General features: G+C 42.3%; 1 protein-coding gene across 1 annotated transcript in view; it reads right to left on the minus strand.

Moving 5' to 3' along the window:
• Positions 1 to 21,431, minus strand: part of Senp2 (SUMO specific peptidase 2) — a 45,174-nt gene that overhangs the window by 9,146 nt on the left and 14,597 nt on the right. The window contains exons 6-14 of the mRNA XM_075967973.1: positions 18,790 to 18,958; positions 16,519 to 16,619; positions 15,309 to 15,403; positions 14,738 to 14,789; positions 11,800 to 11,860; positions 9,467 to 9,640; positions 8,391 to 8,522; positions 6,355 to 6,558; positions 5,530 to 5,609 (exon numbers count right to left, since the gene is read on the minus strand). Of these exons, the coding sequence (XP_075824088.1) occupies positions 5,530 to 5,609; positions 6,355 to 6,558; positions 8,391 to 8,522; positions 9,467 to 9,640; positions 11,800 to 11,860; positions 14,738 to 14,789; positions 15,309 to 15,403; positions 16,519 to 16,619; positions 18,790 to 18,958 (1,068 nt within the window). The remainder of the gene's footprint in view (positions 1 to 5,529; positions 5,610 to 6,354; positions 6,559 to 8,390; positions 8,523 to 9,466; positions 9,641 to 11,799; positions 11,861 to 14,737; positions 14,790 to 15,308; positions 15,404 to 16,518; positions 16,620 to 18,789; positions 18,959 to 21,431) is intronic.

The following is a 21,431-nucleotide window of genomic DNA, read 5'->3' on the forward strand; positions in this document are numbered from 1 at the left end:
GGTGTGCTCTATGAAACTAAAAGGCTTCTGTAGAGGAAAGGAAGCTTTCAATTAGGTGGAAAACAGCCTCCAGAATGAGAGAAAACTCCTCAGAGGACCAGTTTCTGGAATACACATGGAATTCGGAACTACACATTGAGAAAAACCAACTATTACAATGGTACCGAACAGAGAATTCTCAAAAGAGGACGATAGCTAGTAGTATGCACGTAGGAAGTGTTCAACATTATTAAAACTACTCTGTGACCTCACCACAGTCAGAATGGCTATGGGAAGACAAATGACAACACATCCTGGTGTGGATGCAGGGAAAGAAAGGCTTAATCCTCGGTTGGTGGAAAGGTAAATCGGTGTAGCCACTATGGACATGAGTGTGGAGGGTTCTCATATGGCTACACATACAACTTCCACTTGTCCCAGCTATACCACTCCTGAGATGTGTACCCTAAGGACTCTCTATCCTAGGAGAAGCCTGCATATTCGTGTTCACTGCTGCTCTCTTCACAATGGCCACGAACTGGAATCAGCACACGTGTCCATAACTGATGACAAAGATGTGCTACACATACACAATGGGATTTTACTCCACGGCAAGGACAAATGAAATTGGGAAATTCACAGGAAAATGGATGGGACTAAAGAAGTTACAGTAAGTGAGATCACATAGGCTCAGACAAACACTGTATGCCCTTCTCACACATGTAAATATTAGCTTTTAATTTTTATATCTGTGTGTTTAATTTGGAGTTATTTGTAGAATTCAGGGGACTTGAAAGGACCTATGAGAAGGGCAGGGGCTCTGAAAGGAGCATGTTGGGAATGCCTGGGAAGAGCTGGCAAAGGACATGAGCAAGACAAATCATTTACATTCGTAAATCATCAAAGAATAAAAGATACTCTATAGGAAAAAACCTGGCCTTGTCAACAATAAGCTAACTCACTGTACAATTTGCCTTTTCTCACTTGAAATTAAGAAACAAAGTAGACTGGACTAGAAAAGTCACAGTCGTGAAACGCCTTCTTTAAGGCAAGAAAACAGTTTTAAATTCAAGGAAGCTAAAGAGATATTAAGTACACGTCTGAGCTCCTGGCTCCTGGGCCTATGTTTAGAAAATGTGTGGCATGGGCATGTGTGTCTGTAATCCTAGCACCAAGAAGCAAACACAGGAGGAGCCATGGGTTGTGCTGTCCAGCCAGTCTAGCCTAATCGGAGAGCTCCAGGCCAATTAGAGAGCCTGTCTCAAAGCAGGCAGATGATGCTTATGAGGACACTTGGGCTGTGTCACACAGACACCAGTTCCTATGTGTAGCCATACATACACGAACATTCACTAAAAATGACTTTACTGATATATAACTTCCTAAGCATGGATAATATCACTGCAGTTATAGAAGAGAATTCCTTATTCTTGGGAGATGTATTTTTTTTTTTTAAGACATGGCCTTACTGTGTTGATGAGGCTGGCCTTGAACTCAGAGATCCCTGTGCCTCTGTATCCCAAGTGCTGGTATTACAGTGTGTCCACCACAACAGGCTATAAAGAGTTTAAAAAGTATTTGTGTATGAGTGTTCGCCTGTATGTATTTATGTGTATCATGTTTGTCTACTGCCACTGAGGCCAGAAGAGGGCACTGGATCCTTAAAACTGGAGTTACAGAGAGTTGTGGGCCACCATGTGGATGCTGGGAACTGAATCAGGGACCTTTGCAAAAGAACAAGTGACTTTAACCACTGAGCCATCTCTCTGCCTCAGGAGATATATTCTTAAGTACTATAAGTAATTAATTTTAACCTCAATTTTAACTTTAATCTCAAAGTCCTCAAATTCTACAAATCAGACCTTCTAACTTGAATATAGAATAAAATTATGCAGGACTACGATGCAGATTCTCAACTGGAATAACACTGTCCCCAACAGGGTTGAAATTGCTTTCAGGAGGTAAAAATTTTAGGTGCCTTAATGCTTTATAGCCTTCTATATGAGTCCAACAAAAAGAAAAAATCTTTTCTATTTGTACAAAAGTCCAGACTGCCTCCAATCCAAGAGCCTCCTGTCTCAATCTCCCAAATTAGGATTAAAGGCATGAGCTACCATGCCTGGCCGCAAATAAGTCTTTTTTGTTTTTTGAGACAGGGTTTCTGTGTAGCTCTGGCTGTCCTGGAAATTAATCTGCAGACCAGGCTGGCCTTGAACTCACTGAGATCTGCCTCCCAGACATGCACCACCATACCCAGCTAACAATAAGTTTAATCCTTAGTATTAGGTACTCTTACAATGGGGAATTAAATTTTTCTCCTAATGGAAAGAGACAAATATCACAAACAAGGGGGCTGGAGAGATGGCTTAGTAGTTAAGAGCACTGACTGCTCTTCCATTTGATCCAGGTTCAATTCCCAGTACCCTCATGGCAATTCATAACTGTCCGTGGCTCCAGTTTCACGGTGTCCAACACCCTCATACAGACATGCAAACACCAAGTCACATAAAATTAAAAAAAAAAAAGATAGCATAGCTCCTCTGGCAGTCTTTAATCCCAGCACTTCAGAGGCAGAGGCATATAGATCTCAGCAAGTTCGAGACCAGCTTGGTCTACAGAGTGAGTTCCAGGACAGTTCGGGAACCCTGTCTCGGGTGCCCCGCCCCCCAAGCATAACTACTTCATTGTGCTGATTGGTTGTACATGCAAAGCACATCCACATGACACAAGCTAAAGTTAGCAACGAGGAAAGAACCATTAATCAAGTGCCTCCATGAGTTAGGGAGTTTTATTAATTAATGATTGATAAGTGAGGACCCAGCCAATTGTGGGTAGTGCCTTCCCTGATGTAGTAGTCCTGGGTTCTATAAGAAAGCAGACTGAGCAAGCTGTGTAGCGTAAGCTGGTAGATAGTGCCCCTCCATGGCCTCTGCGTCAGCTCCTTCCTCCAGATCCCTCACTGTTTGAGTTCTTCTCCTAGATCAGTGATGGCCTACAACGTGGAAGTAGAAGCTAAAGAAACCCTGTCTTCCCCAAGTTGGTTTTGGTCATGGTGGTTGTCACAGCAGTGACAACCCCACAGTTGAATCTTTTAAACCTTTGGCAACTACAGCAAATGTAGCTCCTGCTTTTAACGTTAGTAAGGATGAACAAATAAGCTATATTCAGTTTACAAAGAGCAATTATTGGGATAATTGGTGTTCTTAAAGGTGTAGTGCCACCCCACCCACCCCCAGTAGATATCCCATGTTCCAGAAGAAAGCCATGTATCCAAAAGTTGTGGGCAGCACAAATTGGTTGTTAATATTTTATTGTATTTACCTTCCTATCTTTGAAAGGTTCCTGGACATTGCTAATCCCCCCCCCCCGCCCCCAACACACACACAACACACACTGTTTAGTTTTAGTTTCTGTGTCTGAGTGAGTGTTTTGACAGTGTGTCTGTATATACCTTGTGCCCACTGAGGTCAGAAAAGGATATGAGAGTCCTGGAAATGGAGTTACATGTGGTTGTGAGCTGCCATTTGGGGACTGGGAACCGAGCCTGGGTCCTCTATAAGAGCAAATGCTTATGAATCCATTGAGCCATCACCCTAGCCCCAAAGATATATTTTTATTTTATGTGCATTGCCATTTTGCCTGCATGTGTGTATGTTCCACAAAAAAAAAAAAAAAAGATTTGTTATGTATACAGTGTTCTGCATGTATGCCTGCACACCAGAAGAGGGCACCAGATCTCATTACAGATGGTTGTGAGTCACCATGTGTTTGCTGGGAATTGAACTCAGGACCTCTGGAAGAGCAATGAGTGCTCTTAACCTCTGAGCCATCTCTCCAACCTGGAGCTATGCTTTTAAGGGAGGTTTCTAGCAATTACTAATGGAGTCTCTCTTCTCCAAGGTCTTACTTTCTGTGCTTTCAGTTACCTCAATCCAAGAATATAAAATGGAAAATTCTAGAAATAAGCATTTCATAATTTTTAGACTGCACACTGCTCTAAGTAGCATGAGGAAATCTGGTACCATTCACAATATACACCCCTGAATTTCTAAAGTGTTGGTTACAACATGATATGGAGCCACGTGACTAAAGATGACGGTCACAGAATTATGGCCACAGCAGAAGGTTTCTCAATGTTCAACAGCCACAATCAAATGTGTGATGAAATAGTTTATACTATGATATTATGAACTAATGCAGTGTTTGGGCAGTTTGGGCCCATGCTACATCAGCAGCAGCAGCAGTAGCCGTTTCACTACAGCCTTGGTTCTCAAGAAACCACAAGCCTACTCTACACTGATTGTTCCATCACACCACCAACCAAAACCAATGCTGATTGACACGCCTCACCTCAGACACAAGACATTAGCAATTCCACTGTATTTTTTTAACTGTACAGTTTTTTGCTCCTATAGAAACAAATTTGTCTAACTATAGAAAACAGACTTTTACTACTTTTCTACCCAGCATAAAAGTATTCAAAGATATCTCTGGGTTGTATCATGTTAGAATGTCTGATTTTAAAAACTGCTATTTGTGCTTCAATCTCAGCACTCACAAGGCAGAGAGAGCTAGATCTGTGTGAGTTCAAGGCCAGCCTGGTCTACAGAGAGAACTCCAGGAGAGCCAAGGCTACAAAAAGAAACTCTGTCTTATGGGGAAGAAAATTGGGGTCAGCAAAATGGCTCAGCTGGTAAAGATGCTTGATGCCAACCCTGACCACTTAAGTTTAATCCCCAGGACCCACGTTTTATTAGAAAATGTTTGATTGTATACCATTTTATGTACCTAGAGCCACACAGAAATTTCTCAAGTGAAAAGCGAAGTGGGGACTATTTAAGAAGCCCTGCTCTATACCACCCATCTATATGTACTTGCTGTCCTATTAGCAGAATACTTGTGTCCAGGTAACAATTATTTTACTTAATAATGGCCTCTAAAAGCAAAAATAACAATACAAAGGAGGTTCCTGAAACACGGGAAAACAGAGGAACTTTCATCCTTTGGGACAAAGCACGGTCCACACAGGTTGGTTCTGCACTGCCTGTCTTGTTGATGCTCACCTGGACGACACCTGACGACAATGGAAACTATTGAATTTGGAATATTTGCCTACACAAAGCATACATTTTACTTAAAAAATATCCCTGAGTTCTATGAATCGAGTTCCACTCTCAGAAAATACAGTTATAAGTTGACTCTAGGACTGCAGGCCAAGACTCCCTGAGTATTTCAGAATACCCAGAATTCTAATTTCAAGGAAATCTGATTCCAGTCAGGATTGTGGAGAATATGCCTTACACCGAAACGCCTGCAAAGTTGCCTGCCCTCCACGATCTCGCAAACAGAAACTCTCAGCTGAGATAAGCTCCTAAGTTAGTTAGACAACAAGGTGGACGTGACGGAGCCCTGAAGAGAAGCACTTCATATCATGACACATTACTTCATAACTGCATTAAGACAGCCACCCAGAGCGCCCCAGTATTAAACAGAAGAGAGATCCAGTGGAGGAAAGACAGCACAGCAGCGAGACTTTCAGACCATACTTACAGAAGAATCTCACAGATCCTGTGGCCTTTCTGTCCCATAGAATCCAGATACTTAAGACACTTTTTTCTTAGGTCCATCACCTATATGGGAAAAGGCAAAAATTCTCAGGCAGACATCCTTTTCTGCTGTTTGATTTTTACTGAGATAAAGTCTCACTATGTAGCCTAGCCTGAACTCCAGATTCTCCTCCCCCAGCCTCCTACATACTGGGATCTCGACATGTGCTACTATGCCAGTACCACACCATGCCAGAAACATGTAAGCATTAATAGTAGTATGATTTCATTTCTAAAAATAAGAGCATTTAAAACTTTTTAACATATGTAGCAATATGAACAGATTTCAGAACTTTTACTTGAAGTTGTATAACACACACGGTTTGAGATAAATAGGACAAACTTCAATTTCTATACAAAGGCACCAGTAATCCTCCTAGCATGGGACTTCCCCCTGCACCTTTTTCCTGATAGAATCAGAGCTCCTTCTAAAGCATGCCTGTAGCTTCCGAAGCTGAACAAGTGAACACCTAGAAAAAGGACTCTACAGAGCTGGCCTTTCTCACTGGAGGAGTGACAGCAGCCTTTGCTGCAACTGGGGTACAATTAGCAGTACAATCCATTTTTGGCATGTGCAAGGAATTGATCCCTAAGACAAGAAAGGAAAGATATGGGAACAGAGAAAAAGGGGGAAGGAAGGGGGCAGGAAGAAAGAGAGAAGAGGTTGTCAGGGAAAGAAGGGAAGTGAGGGAGAGAGAAGAGAGAAGGGGAAAGAGAAGAGAAGGAGGAATCTATAACCAAGCTCCAACAATTAACCTTCTCAACTCACCACAAGGCTCCAATGCACCTTCCGATGAATAGGTACCAGAACAAGCTCTTGTTCAAAGAGATTTACCCCTTTGGTCCATCTTTTCACTGCTTGGTAACCCCCAGACTTTAATTTAGGATAGAAGAACGTACTGAATGCATGAAGTGCTGGATAGCCTTGCTTTTTACTCCTTTCCACTAAAAGATTCATGTAAAAATTAATGACCTGCAAAATACCAAAAGATTAAAATTTGGAACATGGCAAATACATTACAAAATTAAACTGCTACCTGAATCAGGAAGTGAGATGCTTAGGGAAAAAACAGTCCATGCAAGAAGTCAGAAAACAACTGTTCAGTACAAATGAGCAAGACAAGGAAGAATAAAGGGCTATGGATTGAACTCAACAGCCTAGTACATGCAAGACCCTGGATTCAATTTCTAGTACTGGATCATCTCCCTAAATGAAAACCAGCAAGTCATGTGACTATAATTTTGAAGCACATGAATCACATTTCTATGCAATAATAAAAAGGCATATGCAACTGTTATGCAGAAAATGAACTATTAACTATAGCACTACATCCAAAATATACCTCAATTCGGTTATATTTCCTGGAAGGAAAGTGCCAAAATATTTATGAAACCTTTGGACAATAATTTTTTCAAATATAAAGTATTTTTCAAAAACTTTATAATAAGCAAATTTACACTTACATTACATTTACAAATGACAGTATTGCTGGGTGGTGGTGCACACCTATAATCCCAGCAGAAGCAGAGGCAGGTGGATCTCTGTGAGTACAAGGCCAACCTGGTCTACAGAGTAAGTTCCAAGACAGTCTCCAAAGCAACACAGAGAAATCCTGTCTTGAAAAACAAACAAAACAAAACAAAAAGCCATATTTTCATGTAACTGGGCTTGTGACATAGGGAGATGGAGCAAAAAGAGCAAATGAGAAAACTGAGGACAGAACAGCTAGCTGAAAAAGGAGTAAGAACTAAGGCAGCTTTTGTGGACTATGTTATACAGACAACAAACTGAGTGACTTTAAGGTTTATTTTTAACTATATGTGTATATATGAGCATATGCACGCTGAGTGCAGGTTCCCATGGAAGCCAGAGACAAAGATCCTTTGCAGGTGGAGTTACAGGCTGTTAGGCCAAAGGATGTGGGTGCTGGGAACCAAGTGTGGGTCCTAACTGCTGCATCCTACTTCTGTATTTTCTCGGAAATACACAAGAATCTAATACTCAGCGTGTCGGCAGTAGGCAATGATTCACTCAGGAACACACTACTCTTATGAGGAAGCTGAAGGGAGAGATTGCCACAGTCCTCTCCCCTTCCCGTGTGTGAGGGCCCAGACCCATTCTCCATCACTGTACCAACAGCAGACAATAAAGCTGTAGGCATCGAGACTGGGCTTTATAATCATCAGAACCAACCGTGGGCAATACCTTTTCTGGGGGGGAGAAGGGTAGAGACAAGGTCTCACTATGTAGCCCTGGCTGGCCTGGAACTTGCTATGTAGAATGGGCTGGCCCTGAACTCAAGAAATCTGCCTGCCTCTGCTGGTATTAAAGTATTTGCTACCACCCCCACTCCAATACATTTTAAATGAGATGTTTTGCTTTTCATATTACTAATCAGTGATGCATAACTCAGCGGGAGAGTGTTTGCACAAGAGCCTAGGTTCAATTTCAAGCATGAAAAAACAAAACAAGAAAGAACACCTGGGGCTGTGTGAAAGCTATGACCCAGTTATTCCGGAGGATGAGGTGAGGCAGGAGGATCACAACAGGGTTCAAGGTGTGTCTGAGCTCTTTAACATAAGGCCAGCCTGGACAACTTAGTGGAAACTTGTCTCAAAACAGAAGACAAGAGGAAAAACAAGAGGGCAGAGGCTATAGCTCAGTGTGGAGCACTTGCTTGTCTGTCCAATCTCTGGCACTAAAAGAAAAGGCAGCGGAACAGAAATTGCTTCCCCAGCCCCTTCTAACTGGGTAGAAATCACTTTGATTATAAGCAGGTGACAAAGCAGGAAGAGAGAACTGACCTCATCATTGAGCCACTGATAGTTCTTTAAGGTCTGGATATCTCCTCGAGTAATTCGCAATTTGAAAGCGCTGCTTAGGATCTCATCTGGTGGACCATGGCCCAGGGCATTACTGATTTCCTTTTCCATGTCCTGAATTAGAAGGTCCAGAGGACATGCATTTAGCACAGAACCACTAGCAGGTATCAAAAGCCTGAGTGAGAAAATGCCTTTCATCTCAGCAACACCTGATGATCTTTGAGAACAGTCACTATTCAAGAACTACAAAACTACAGTGTAAAAACATTCAAATTTACAACTATAAAACAGTCTTAATAAGCCAAGCGGCAGTGGCGCACACCTTTAATCCAGCACTTGAGAAGCAGAGGCAGGTGGATCTCTGTGAGTTCCAGGCCAACCTGGTCCACAGAGCAAATTCTAAAAGAGTCAGAGAACTCCTGTCTCAGAAAAAAATAAAACCAAACCAAAACAGTCTTAATAAAGGATATCTTCCTTTAATTATTTTAATGAATTATGCAGATAAATATATATTTAGTTTATGAACCCAATCAAAATATTTCCATTACTGTTTCTTTCCTTGCCACACAATTTTGTCATTTTATGGCTTTACTATTTACTATTTTTTCACTATATTCAAGTACGGTAATCAATAAAAAAAGATTGTTTTAGAAAATCGTAATTTTAAAAATGTTCAATACATTCATTCTTGATAGCCCATTTTAAAACTTAAAACATATGAAGGGTAGAAAGCCAATCAATTACAGCGATGTGATAGCACATGGTCGTAAGCCCAGCAGCTGAGAGGCAGCAGAAAGAGGACTGCCGTGAGATCCAGACCATCCTGGACTAAGTACTGAAAGAAAAAAAAAATCCCAAGACCCCCAAAACCAAGTATACTGATCTATCAAGCAACCTTCACACAGACAAATAATCAACATAGCCAATATAAGAAGACCCAGAGTCCAGGTCTTGTTTTGTTTTTAAACTTCATCTACTCAGTCCTTATCTAGAGAAACTCCTCAAAACAAAGCAGGTGTTTCAGTTTAGAGACAGGCTGACCCACACAGGAACCATACCTCTGTAAGCTCAAAGAGATCTGATCTTCTCTCCTTTTCTCGGCTCGGGAAGTTCTTTTCCTTCGCTTCAAGCACGGACACTTTTCTCCTGAGTAAGCCATTGCTCCCACTTCCAAGGCGCAGCCGAGCAGACACTTCTTCTGACAGATCAGGTTCCAATTGGTGAACCCTTGTCTGACCAAAAGAGTTTCAACATTGACTTGGTTCCTCTTGTACATACAACACACACTACATATGGAACATAAAACTGTTTATGTTATGAAAGAAGATATAAAGCTAATTGTTTTCTAGTTTTAACTGTCATGGATTTTCGTTTTGGGTGGTGAATAAATGCATAAAAACAGATTCAATAGTAAAAGTGCGAAATCCACGGTGAAGCCACACAGCCTCTGCTCCAAGCGGCCTTTCTAACTGTGCAGTTCACTGAGATGGACAGACTTTGGGTCTGGTTAGTTTTGGTGTATGATATTTTTTATAATTAGGTCTATAAAATTAAGAAAAAAAAATGATACTCTGGCACTAACTTGAAGACAGAGAGAGAATGAATAGGAGAACTGGCAACTCTCTAGACCATAAAAAAGACCCAGCCTGTCTGTATGCCAGGGCACGGGTGAGCGGAAGCTTCAGGGTTAAACAAAGGTTCACGGGGCATATCAACTGCAAACTGAAGCACTTACATTCCTTGGGGAGTAGGAAGGAAAGCATTTTCAGTTCCTATTCCCATCTAAAGTGTAGTTAAAGGTGTCTGTTTAGTTTAGAAAGGCACGCATTATACACAAGAATTTACTTCTGTCCTTATTCAAAGTCAGCCTGTGTTAATTAAACCTGCTTCAATTTATTTATTCCTCTTTCTGTACTGGAGTTGGAACCTAAGACCTTTTTTTTTTTTTGATTTTTCGAGACAGGGTTTCTCTGTAGCTTTTGGTTCCTGTCCTGGAACTAGCTCTTATAGACCAGGCTGGCCTCGAACTCCCAGAGATCCACCTGCCTCTGCCTCCCGAGTGCTGGGATTAAAGGCGTGTGCCACCACCGCCTGGCGGAACCTAAGACCTTTAACATGCTAAACAAACACTACTACTAAACTACAGTCTAGTCTATTTCATATTTGTATGAAAAAAATATATTGTAGAAAATACCACCGAACTACAGTCTAGTCCTCTATTTCATATCTGTATTTAAAAAAAAATCTATTGTAGAAAAGCAAGGTTATCACTAATGGCTGCTAATTAACTCATGCATACATAATGAAGCCTCCACAAAACCCCAAGGACTGGGGATTGGAAATGTAGCTCAATGGTAGAGCACTTGCCTTACATATACAAAACCCACACCTTACAAAAAACAAGTTAGGAAATGTGTTTAGAAATAGAACTTTGGAGTAGAGCTACAGTATTCTCCAGAGATCAGTAAGCATTCTTTGCTCTTGCTGACTGCCAGGCAGACCACTCCCTCCTTCATTTTATTTTATTTATTTATTTATTTATTTATTTATTTGGTTTTTCGAGACAAGGTTTCTCTGTGGTTTTGGAGCCTGTCCTGGAACTAGCTCTTGTAGACCAGGCTGGTCTCGAACTCACAGAGATCCGCCTGCCTCTGCCTCCCGAGTGCTGGGATTAAAGGCGTGCACCACCACCGCCCGGCTCCTTCCTTCATTTTACAGAAACAACAGCTCTCACTGTGTTGTCTAGACTTGGGCCTCCCCAAGTGCTAAGACTGTCAGCATTCTTTGCTTTGGCTGAGTGAGTGACAAGTGATAAACACAAGAGTCTATCAGAACATTAGATAAGGGAATGCTTACCACTTTGTAATTCTATGTAACTAAAATATAAGTAACAAAGATTCAGTAAATCTATTTCTGTGTTGGGGTGTGGTCATGCATACCTGTAATCCCAGGTAATTAATTAATTATCTCTAATTAATTAATCTAGAGGCAGAGGCAACTGGATCTCTACAAATTTGAGGCCAATATGGTCTATATAGTAAGCTTCAGATCAACGAAAGCTACACAGTGAGACCCTGCCTCAAAAGTGGGGGGGGGGGGATATACCTCTGTCAGACACTAAATGTTTAGTAAAAGACTTTATCATTAAAAACCTGAGTATGTCTACAGAGATTACTGAAACAATGATTCTAATACTCACACTGAAAGTAGGCCGGGTGGTGGTGGCGTACTCCTTTAATCACAGTTCTTGGGAGGCAGGTGGATTTTTGTGAGTTCAAGGCCAGCCTGGTCTACAAAGTGAGTTCTAGGACAGCCAGGGCTGCACAGAGAAACACTGTCTTGAAAAACCAAAAACCAACTGACAAACACTTTACCAAGGGCTTCTACTTACACCTTCTTTTTCAAATCGGAGTCCCGCCACCTTCTCTGTGTCAGCTCTCCCTTTTGAGTACCTGAGAAGGAAACCATTGAGAACTTACAGACTTCTGCTGTTGAACACGGTACATGTAGTTCCAGAATAAGATTTATTAGTAGTGCACATCTGTAATACGAGAACCCAGGGAACGGAGAGCAGGAAGATCAGCTGCTCAAGGCTACATAATGAATTTGTGGCTAGCCTGGGCTAAATAAGATCCTGTCTTAATTTTTTTTTTCTTTTAAATTTTGAAATTAGGATTCACTGATCTCTAAACAAAAGTGGTCTTGAGAACACTGGCCTGCTGTAAATAAACTGGGCCATGCTAATGTTTTCCTCCCCGTGAGGACTAGCCTCTCTGAAACTGAGCTACAGAAGCCTCCCTCAGGTTGTCTCTCTCTACTGGGCACTGTAGCAGGCAGTGGAAGGAAATAACATGAAGGACTGGTCCCAGAGAAGTGCAGTTCCTGCTGGGACTAGACCTCTCTCTGGAGCCTACAATTTTGGAACAGTCTGAAGAAAACTACAGGGAAACAGAGACACCGGTGAGAGAGACGCTGTAGAAAGCCAAAAGCAGAGCTGAACGGGAGATTCTGACAGGTGCTGAGAAGACCAGATGCCGACAGAAATACGGACACTAGACATACTCATGAGGTCCACACAGAGTCCGTGGTATTAGAAGGGGAAGAATGGCTCTATTTTCGCTGCAATCTGGAACCTTGTCTGAGGGTGATTTTACAGAGGATGAAGTGTAGGAAGAGGTGGTACATGCCTGTAACTTCAACACTCAGTAGGCAGAGGCAGAAGGATCAGAGCTTGAGGTCAGCTTACTTACAGAGTAAGACCCTGTATCCAAAGACTGCGGAGGTGGATGAGTCAGGAAAATAGTGAATTTGAGTCTGGGACCCATGTAAAAGCTGGGTGCATGCTATAGCCCAGCTCCAGGGAGGAAGAGACAGGAGGCTAAGGCTTGCTGGCCAGCCAGGCAACAAGCTCCAGGTTCAATTAGAGACGTTGTCTAAAAAAAGTAGAAAATGACCGAGGAAAAAATCTAATGCCTCCACCTCTGACCTCCACACGCGCGCACACACACACAATCCCTCCACCTCTGACCTCCACATGCACACACACAATCCCTCCACCTCTGACCTCTACACGCACACACAATCCCTCCCAATCCCTCCACCTCTGACCTCCACACGCACACACACACACATCCCTATACCTCTGACCTCCACACGCACACACAATCCCTCCACCTCTGACCTCCACGCGCGCACACACACACACACACACACACACACACACACACACCCCTCCCTGCCCATTCTCTTAAAAAGAGAAGGGTGGGGAAGCGGTGACAAAGGAACTTTAAAGGCAGTTTAGCAGCCAGGATGTAGCATGGTTACTGCTGGAAGATTTTAGCCAAGCTTATAGAAGACTCGGAAGGAAAATGCAGAGCCAAAGGACGAAAGGGATGGACAAGGATGATGTAATTACTTAAAAAGATTAGTACTGTTAAAACTCACCCCAACTGCCTGTCCCCCCAGGTACTTTTCCTTAAAATAAGAAACTGGCCATGGGTCTAAAGCACAAAACTGTGACCTTGTCTTAGTTACTGTTTTATTATTATTGAGTGGTTTCTTTGTTCTTGGTACTCTCACACTTTACTGGACGGGTGACAGAAGTTCTACAATACACAGTGTACATCAGAGGGCAACCTCGGGAGGTTGGTTCTCTCTACCAGTGGGTTCTGGGGATCAAACTTCAGACTTGGTGGCAAGCTCCTGAACCATCTTGCCAGTCCTGTAAAATCATTTTGAAGACTGCCTGCCTCAAGAAGAAAGGTACCCTCCTTGCAGGGAGCTGCCTATGGTCATCTACCTAACACTTTTAAGATCGCAGCAGCTGTGGTCCAAGGGAGCTTGGCTATTGCCAAGTTGGTAAAAGACCTTGGTACTGTCTATGTGGTAAACTTGCAATGGTTAATCATGATTCGATTTAGAGCCACCTAGACAACTGGATGTGTCTATGAGAGGCTTTTCAACAGAGGGGACAAGCCCACTCTGAATATGAGCACCAGCACTCTGGAGACTGCAAGCTGGGAGGCTGCTTACAAGCCAGCATTCCCTTCCTCTGCTTTTTGATCTATCATTACCTTGCCATGCTTACCCTATCACAATGGGCTGAACCCTCTGAGGCAAAAATCAATCTAAACAGTAACACCTACTCAATTTATCTGAAATGGAATTCCAATTAGCCTTGTGAAAAGTTGCAACTTTACAAACTTTTAAAACTTTCCTGTACAATTTCTGTTTACATATTAATATATCAATTTATTTCTATTCTTAGGAAGTCTCTAAGAGTCACAGCATGTGAGTGATACTCGCTAACAATCACCCCATTTTGAGCTCTCTGGGGATATGTTTATGCCTTCCAGAACCCATCCTGGCACATAATTTATAAACACTAAACAGTTAAGTTCCCTTAAAGTGGTCAACAAGCATCCCTGGGAAGGCCCGGGACAAACTTCGGGTTTTGCAGCCCTATTCATACTTCCTCACCTCTGTGGCTCACTTAAACCAGACGGGCCAGATTTGGACCTTGGCCCTTACTGGCCAAGTCTGCTATAAAGATATAACCATCCAAAATCCTAAGGAAAGCAGAACTACCTTCACTGTTCCTATGTTTGAGACAGTGGCCATTGGGGATGTCACCCACGTCTTTCCCGAAGCCCTGGTGGCTACGAGATGGCGGCAGTCTGGAAGAGTCTGACTTAAGAACTATCTACCTACTCACAGTACTGACTAGTTAGCAGACAGAGGAGGCCCACGGTTCCGCGTGGGTATTCATAAATGTGACTTGTGAGAAGACTTACTCTCAATGAAACCTTAAAATTAAAAGGGCCACGCACCTCTTCTCACTTCTCATTGAACAGAGAGGTCCCCTTGTTTCAACAACTCTGTCTGTGGGGATGGAAAGAAAAGATCCTTTACTTGCCAATCCCAGGCTGGAATGTCAACTGTCAGATTCACAGTATCAGCACATTTGTTTGCACTGGTGTTAACATGAACTCCAAAGCCACTGGCTGCCGCACACACAAGCACCTCTAAAATGCATGTCACTTTTTCTTCCTTCAATATAAGCTTGATTACAAACTGATAACAGATCATTCAATAAGCTAAAGACATTCAGTGAACAGTATTGGAGAAAGATAAGACAGTTAATATGAAGTAAATTAATTTTAGTCTCACAAAATATACTGCTATATAGGCATTAATCCTAATTAATCAACTGAATCTTAATAGCATTTTTCTTTTTTAAAATAAAACTTCAGGTAAGTGCTAGCAAAAGCCTTAAAGTCTGACAATACTTTACAGCTTGGTATAGCATCTTTGAATAGTGTACCGATTTGCAACCTCATAAGCATGCGCTCACATGAGCCAAGGTCAATGTCTTATGATGGAGCTCAGTCTGGAACTCACACTGTTTCGGAACAAAGTGGGTTGTTCTGACTCCATGACTCTGCTCCTCCACCCAGCCTTTGGTCTTTAATGTGTCCATCTGACTTCTCTGAGAACTTAAAAAGACAAAAGGAGAAAGATCAGCTCAGGCACAAAAGGTAAGGCCTTAGTCACGCAGAGAAAGGACTAACATTCCAACCTTTAACATCAGGACGACAACAAAAACCTATGATGTGCAATAACCAAAGTTAAACTTCCAAATGATAATTAGTTCTTTCTGCATTCAATAAGCTAGACAATCCTGAGACTCAGCTTGAAGTCCCACACTTCATACGACTGTGTGTATCATTCCACACTTCAGAGGACTCTGTGTATTTGCAATCACTTGTTAGAATTACCACGCGAACTGAAATCCTGAGCTTACACCTTCCTGCCTATTCCTCCAGATAAAAGTACATCTTTTCAAATCACCTGCATGTTGAATTAACAAGCAAACTTCTTATGACTTTACTCTTATTCCTAAGCAGAGGATTCTAAAATGCAATCACTAGATGCCTCGGAGACTGTGTGTGTGTATGGGGAGGAGAAAGGAAAAATGAAATACAGGAGAGGCTGTGAGGGAGTGAAGATAAAAAGGGGTGCTGGGTGGTGGTGGCGCACGCCATTAATCCCAGCACTGGGGAGGCAGAGGCAGGCGGATCTCTGTGAGTTCGAGGCCAGCCGGGTCTACAAGAGCTAGTTCCAGGACAGGAAACAAAAGCTACGGAGAAACCCTATCTCGAAAAATTAAAAAAAAAAAAAAAAAAAAAAGATAAAAAGGGAACAGAAGAAAGGAGCTAGGACAAAGGCAGAAACACAGATACCTGTGTCGAGGAGACTGGGCAAGTTGATTCTCTTTCTGTACATGAATAAGAGTTCATATAAGTTGGAAGTGGTTTTCAATGGGTATAATCTCAGCATGTGGGAGGCTGGGGCAGAAGAATTATAAGTTCTAGGCCAGCCTGTGCTAAATAATGAGAAACAAAAACATCCCCCTTCCCAGAAAAAAAAAAAAAAGTTCATGTAGGCAAAGGTCTGTAAAGCTAACGGAAAACTACATTTTGTAAGCCACTACACTACAGTGTCAGACAAGCTCCACGGCCAGCACCTCGCTAGAAACAGAAGAAGGGTACATGCTAAGGACACATGTTAGCAAAGGATACACACTAAGAAAGCACTCGTCAGTTCTTACCTATGATGTGAAGATACGGGAGGGAGAGTGTTTCCATGACTACCTTCTTTAAGTCGCTCCAATAACTTTCGGTATTTCTCCCTTTCATCCTTTTGGACACCCTGGATAAGAAAATATGCAAGGTGAGTAGAAGCTCAGGAAGCCTAAACTCAAATTTAACCAGACACTGGCTGGTGAGATGCAGCCCACAGATGAACTTTATTTGAGGAACACTGTTCTTAAAATTGCTTTAATTAAATACCAACTTGAAAAAAAAAAAAAGAAAACTTAAAAATCTAAAATCTTGACCTCTTTAGAAAAAAACCGAATCAACGGCCTGGAGCTACCACCTTTAGGTAGGCCATTTGCTTTCCACACTACTTCACTCGTTTACATTGTCTGACATATCAGCGGTTCTCAACCTATGGGTCCTGATCCCAACAGCCCTTTCACAGGGGTGGCCTAAGACCACCTGCACATCAGATATTTACATTACGATTCACAACAGAAGCAAAATTACAGTTATGAAGTAGCAACAAAAACTAATTTTAAGGTTGGGGGTCCCCACAACATGAGGAACTATTTATTAAAGGGTCGCAGCATGAGAAAGGTTAAGAACCACTCACTGTGCTAGATCTTGGAGGCATTTGCGTCTTTGACAGAATTAAGTTGAAAAAAGCTGAGTTGACCAGAAATTAACAGAAAGAATCCACTTCATAATTAGAGTCCACATCACCAATGGCCTTGCAGCCACATTAATTAATAAATTAATTGTTTGTGGTGCACCTCACCCAGCAGACCTCGCCTGGCCTTCCTGGACAGTAACCGCTTCCAATCAGTCTTCACTGCCCGTCAGGCTCTCTTCTGCCTGCCATAAGTGCTGATGGCTCTGCCCATATCTCGTCTCATACTACATCTTCCCCTGAATACTCTTATCAGCTCCCTTGAACTAAATTACAACAATATGTAGAAAATTCAGAAACATGTCTCTAACCCTGCCTTCTTCTCAAAACTCCCATCACCTATATCCAAGAGTCTACAGGAGAGGTCTTCTTGCGTGTTTCACGGGCACTTTAAACAATGTCCAAAACTGAAGTCAGCATCTTCCCCCTAAACACACAGGGTATCTTGGTCAGTGACATATATTTATCCAGAGCTGAAATCTGGGCCTCAGGTTCTCCCTGTATGCTATGTATTATTCTCAATTAACAAACATGTCCTTGCTAAGACTAACTGCCCACCACCTTATCTGCTATCTGCTTAGTCATATCTCAGATCTCCTAAAACACTCAGGCTTCTCTTCTGAAATTCTACAGAGGGCCTCTGGCCCACAATTCCTTTGGCTTGTCTGTCGAATTATAAGTTATGTAATGGGCTGGAGAGATGGCTCAGAGGTTAAGAGCGTTGCCTGCTCTTCCAATGGTCCTGAGTTCAACTCCCAGCAACCACATGGTGGCTCACAACCATCTGTAATGAGGTCTGGTGCCCTCTTCTGGCCTGCAGGCAGAAGCATACAAAATAAATAAATAAATATTTGAAAAAAAAAAAAGTTATGTAAAACTCCTGAAGGCAGGGGCCAAATCTAGGATTCACAACCCGAATTACTAAAAACTAGTGCAGTATCTAGGACTTGAATAAATATTTCTTTGATGAACCAAGCAGCTCCCAAACCACCCACCAAATTCAAACAGTGGGTGGAATTGGGAAACAGCAGAGACAGAAATCATGCTCAACACTGCCATGTCGAGAAATGAAGAACTATCATCTCCCCCTCTTACTACGCACTCTGAAAGGGAGGAAAAGCAGAGAGGAGCCTCATTCACCACCTCTACTGAACACAGCTACTAAAGTTCATCAAAGTAAGTAAGGCAGGGCACGACGGTGCACGTGTTTTATCCCAGCTTTCAGGAGGCAAGACAGACAAATTTCTGTGAGTTAAGAGGTCAGCCTAGTCTACACAGGGTATCGCAGGACAGCCAGGGCTGTAGAGAGACCCTGTCTTCAAAAAATAAAATAAAGTTGAAAAGCAATCTCTTCCTAATGGGATCCTTTCTTAACATCTGAAACTGACTCAGAGATGCATGTCCAGAGTAGCTCCGGGTACTGACCGTACAACAACAGTACTTATTATGAGTCAAAGCAGGCTGGGGAGGCCAGGAAGGGACAGACACTGGGACACTTATAGTCACTGTACCCCTTCAGTACCTTTTGAATTGTATGTCACAGTACACAAATTATTACTCAAAAGTCATTAAAAACATTTCTTTAAGATACCAGGCTGAAAGGGCTTACCTCCTCCACTGTGCAATGGGGACGCCTCACACCCTTGCCACCCTCTTCCGAAACCATCTCTGTTACACCCTGCTCCTGAGGTTTCCATGTTAAGGAACTCTCTGGATTGCTTTTGCTATGGCGACGACCACTTGGTCTTCTATTATAGCCTTCTGATTTCAATGTGTAACTGAAGAATAAAAGGAGAGAGAGAGACAGAGAGAGAGAGAGAGAACATATCACTGATGAGATTTAGGCTGCTAGGTCATCTGATTATTCTGCTGTTCTAGTTATCCCAGCATTCCATTACAGGACGTCTGCTCTGGTCACTAGAGCTGTCACATGAAAGCCCTCCTCCTCACAGCCAGGCTTCCACCCTAACCCCATATTTAGCTCCCTACAGCACATACCTCTCCCCCAGCAGCTACTTTTCCTTTACTCAGTGTGCACCACTGAAATATCAGCTAAAGGCTAGAAAATTAGATGCTGGGACTGCAGCTCGCTATAGTTCTAGCCATTCAGAGGCTTAAAAATGCTTCAAACCAAAAATCTAAAACCAGTTAGGCAAGGTAACAAGAGCCATCTCAATTTCTAAAGGGTGAATGTCAGGAGTGGCTGGGGGTGTAGATCAATGAGTGGTAGAATATTCAACTAATATTCAAGGACCTGGGTTCAATCCCTAAGGCTTGGAAGGAAAAGTGGGAGGGGTAAAGAGGGAAGGGAAGGAAGAGGAGAAAGAGGAAGAGGGAGGGGAAAAGAAAAAAAAATGAAACCGGAAGGAAAAGGATGGAGAGGGAAGGGAAGGAAAAGGTTAATGATTAATAAACTAAATACAGCAAGAAAGCTGTGTCACTTCTGCTGGTGACAAAACCTGCCTCTCTCCTTGTTACTGCCAGCAGCCCAAACTGATATCATAGTTCTTGGTAAGTGCTTTGAAAAGGATACAACATGCCCAATATAAGTTTTTTTTTTTTGCCCAATACAATTTTTACAAAAACATTGTACCATCTCTAAAAACATCCACAGTCTCTTAAATTTAAATACTAATGCCATTACAAAGGAAGGTTAAAGAGATGCTCAGGATTAAAGCAGATTTTAGAAGACGGAAAACAAATACTACGCAATCCTGAACTGGATCCTGGTCCTGGACAGGGAAGAACCTAAAATGGAGAAATTTAAGTAAAACTTATAAAAAAAAAAAGCCAAACTTTATAACCTATAATTATATAAATCAATGTCCTCACCCTTAAAGAAATGAACTCAAATATTTAAGAAAAACAGCAGAAATCCAATCCAAGCAAGTGCTATCTCTCAAATGGTTCAGAAAAAAATACATCTACACGTAACTGAGGAAGCAAAAGCGGATGCTGCAGAGCACCAGTCAGACTGAGCGAACTTCAAAACACCGACGGGAAACTCAGAGCAAAACTGACATGCACAAAAGGAAAATGTAAACTTTAACTGTAAGTCGTTAGCCAAGGACCTCCAGATTTGTGTTTGTATAGGTTCACATTTGCACACATGTACTTGTGAAAGCAAGAGGCCAACACCAGGCATCTATTTCAGTTGCTCTCCAGCTCACTTTTTTTTTTTTTTTTTTGGTTTTTCGAGACAGGGTTTTTCTGTGGCTTTGGAGCCTGTCCTGGAACTAGCTCTGTAGACCAGGCTGGTCTCAAACTCACAGAGATCCGCCTGCCTCTGCCTCCCGAGTGCTGGGATTAAAGGCATGCGCCACCACCGCCCGGCTCCAGCTCACTTTTTGAGGTGACTGAGCCTAGGTTTCACTGAATCTGGGAGCCCCACCTCCAGCACTTGGAGTTGAAAGACTTGTGCAGCTGTGGGACAGCTTTGACACGAATGCTAAGAATCAAATTTAGGCCCTCGTGTCTGGACGACAAGCACTTTACTAACTGCCATCTCTATGCCCAGAATTTTGTTTTATTTTTTTCCAAGACAGTGTTTCTCTGAGTAGCTTTGACTGTCCTAGAACTCATTCTGTACACCAGGCTGGCCTTGAACTCAGAGATCTGTCTGCCTGTGCCTCCTGAGTGCTAGGATTAAAGGCATGCACACACTCCTGCCCAGCTCTGACTCAGAATTTGTAATAAAGAATCTAACTTGAAAGAAAAGACTAAAAGAAACCAAGGCAGTAGGGGCTCAGGTAAAGCCCTGGGGAACAGAAAGAACAAGTTCAAAGAAAAGTAAAATAATAGACAGTTTTTGAAATAAGAAAAGACACTGGACATTTATAACTGGAGCAAGATACTTAAAGAAAAAAATTCATGCCGAGTGGAGAGGACTCCTAAAATTTAAAAACTATGAGAGCTTAGGAAAAAAACCAGGAAGGTAAAACAGAAAAACCGAGAGTTCAAAGTCAACTTAGACTACACAGTGAGTTCAGGACAGCCTCAGTTACATAAATTCCAGCTTGGTGTGGACTATGTGGTTGAGATTCTATCTCAAAAAAGAACAAAACAGCAGGGTGATGGTGGCGCACGCCTTTAATCCCAGCACTTGGGAGGCAGAGGCAGAGGCAGGCGGATCTCTGTGAGTTCGAGACCAGCCTGGTCTACAAGAGCTAGTTCCAGGACAGGCTCCAAAGACACAGAGAAACCCTGTCTCGAAAAACTAAAAAACAAAAACAAAAACAAAAAAACCAACAA

This window comes from Microtus pennsylvanicus, chromosome 1 (assembly GCF_037038515.1).
Source record: "Microtus pennsylvanicus isolate mMicPen1 chromosome 1, mMicPen1.hap1, whole genome shotgun sequence".
Classification (NCBI taxonomy): domain Eukaryota; kingdom Metazoa; phylum Chordata; class Mammalia; order Rodentia; family Cricetidae; genus Microtus; species Microtus pennsylvanicus.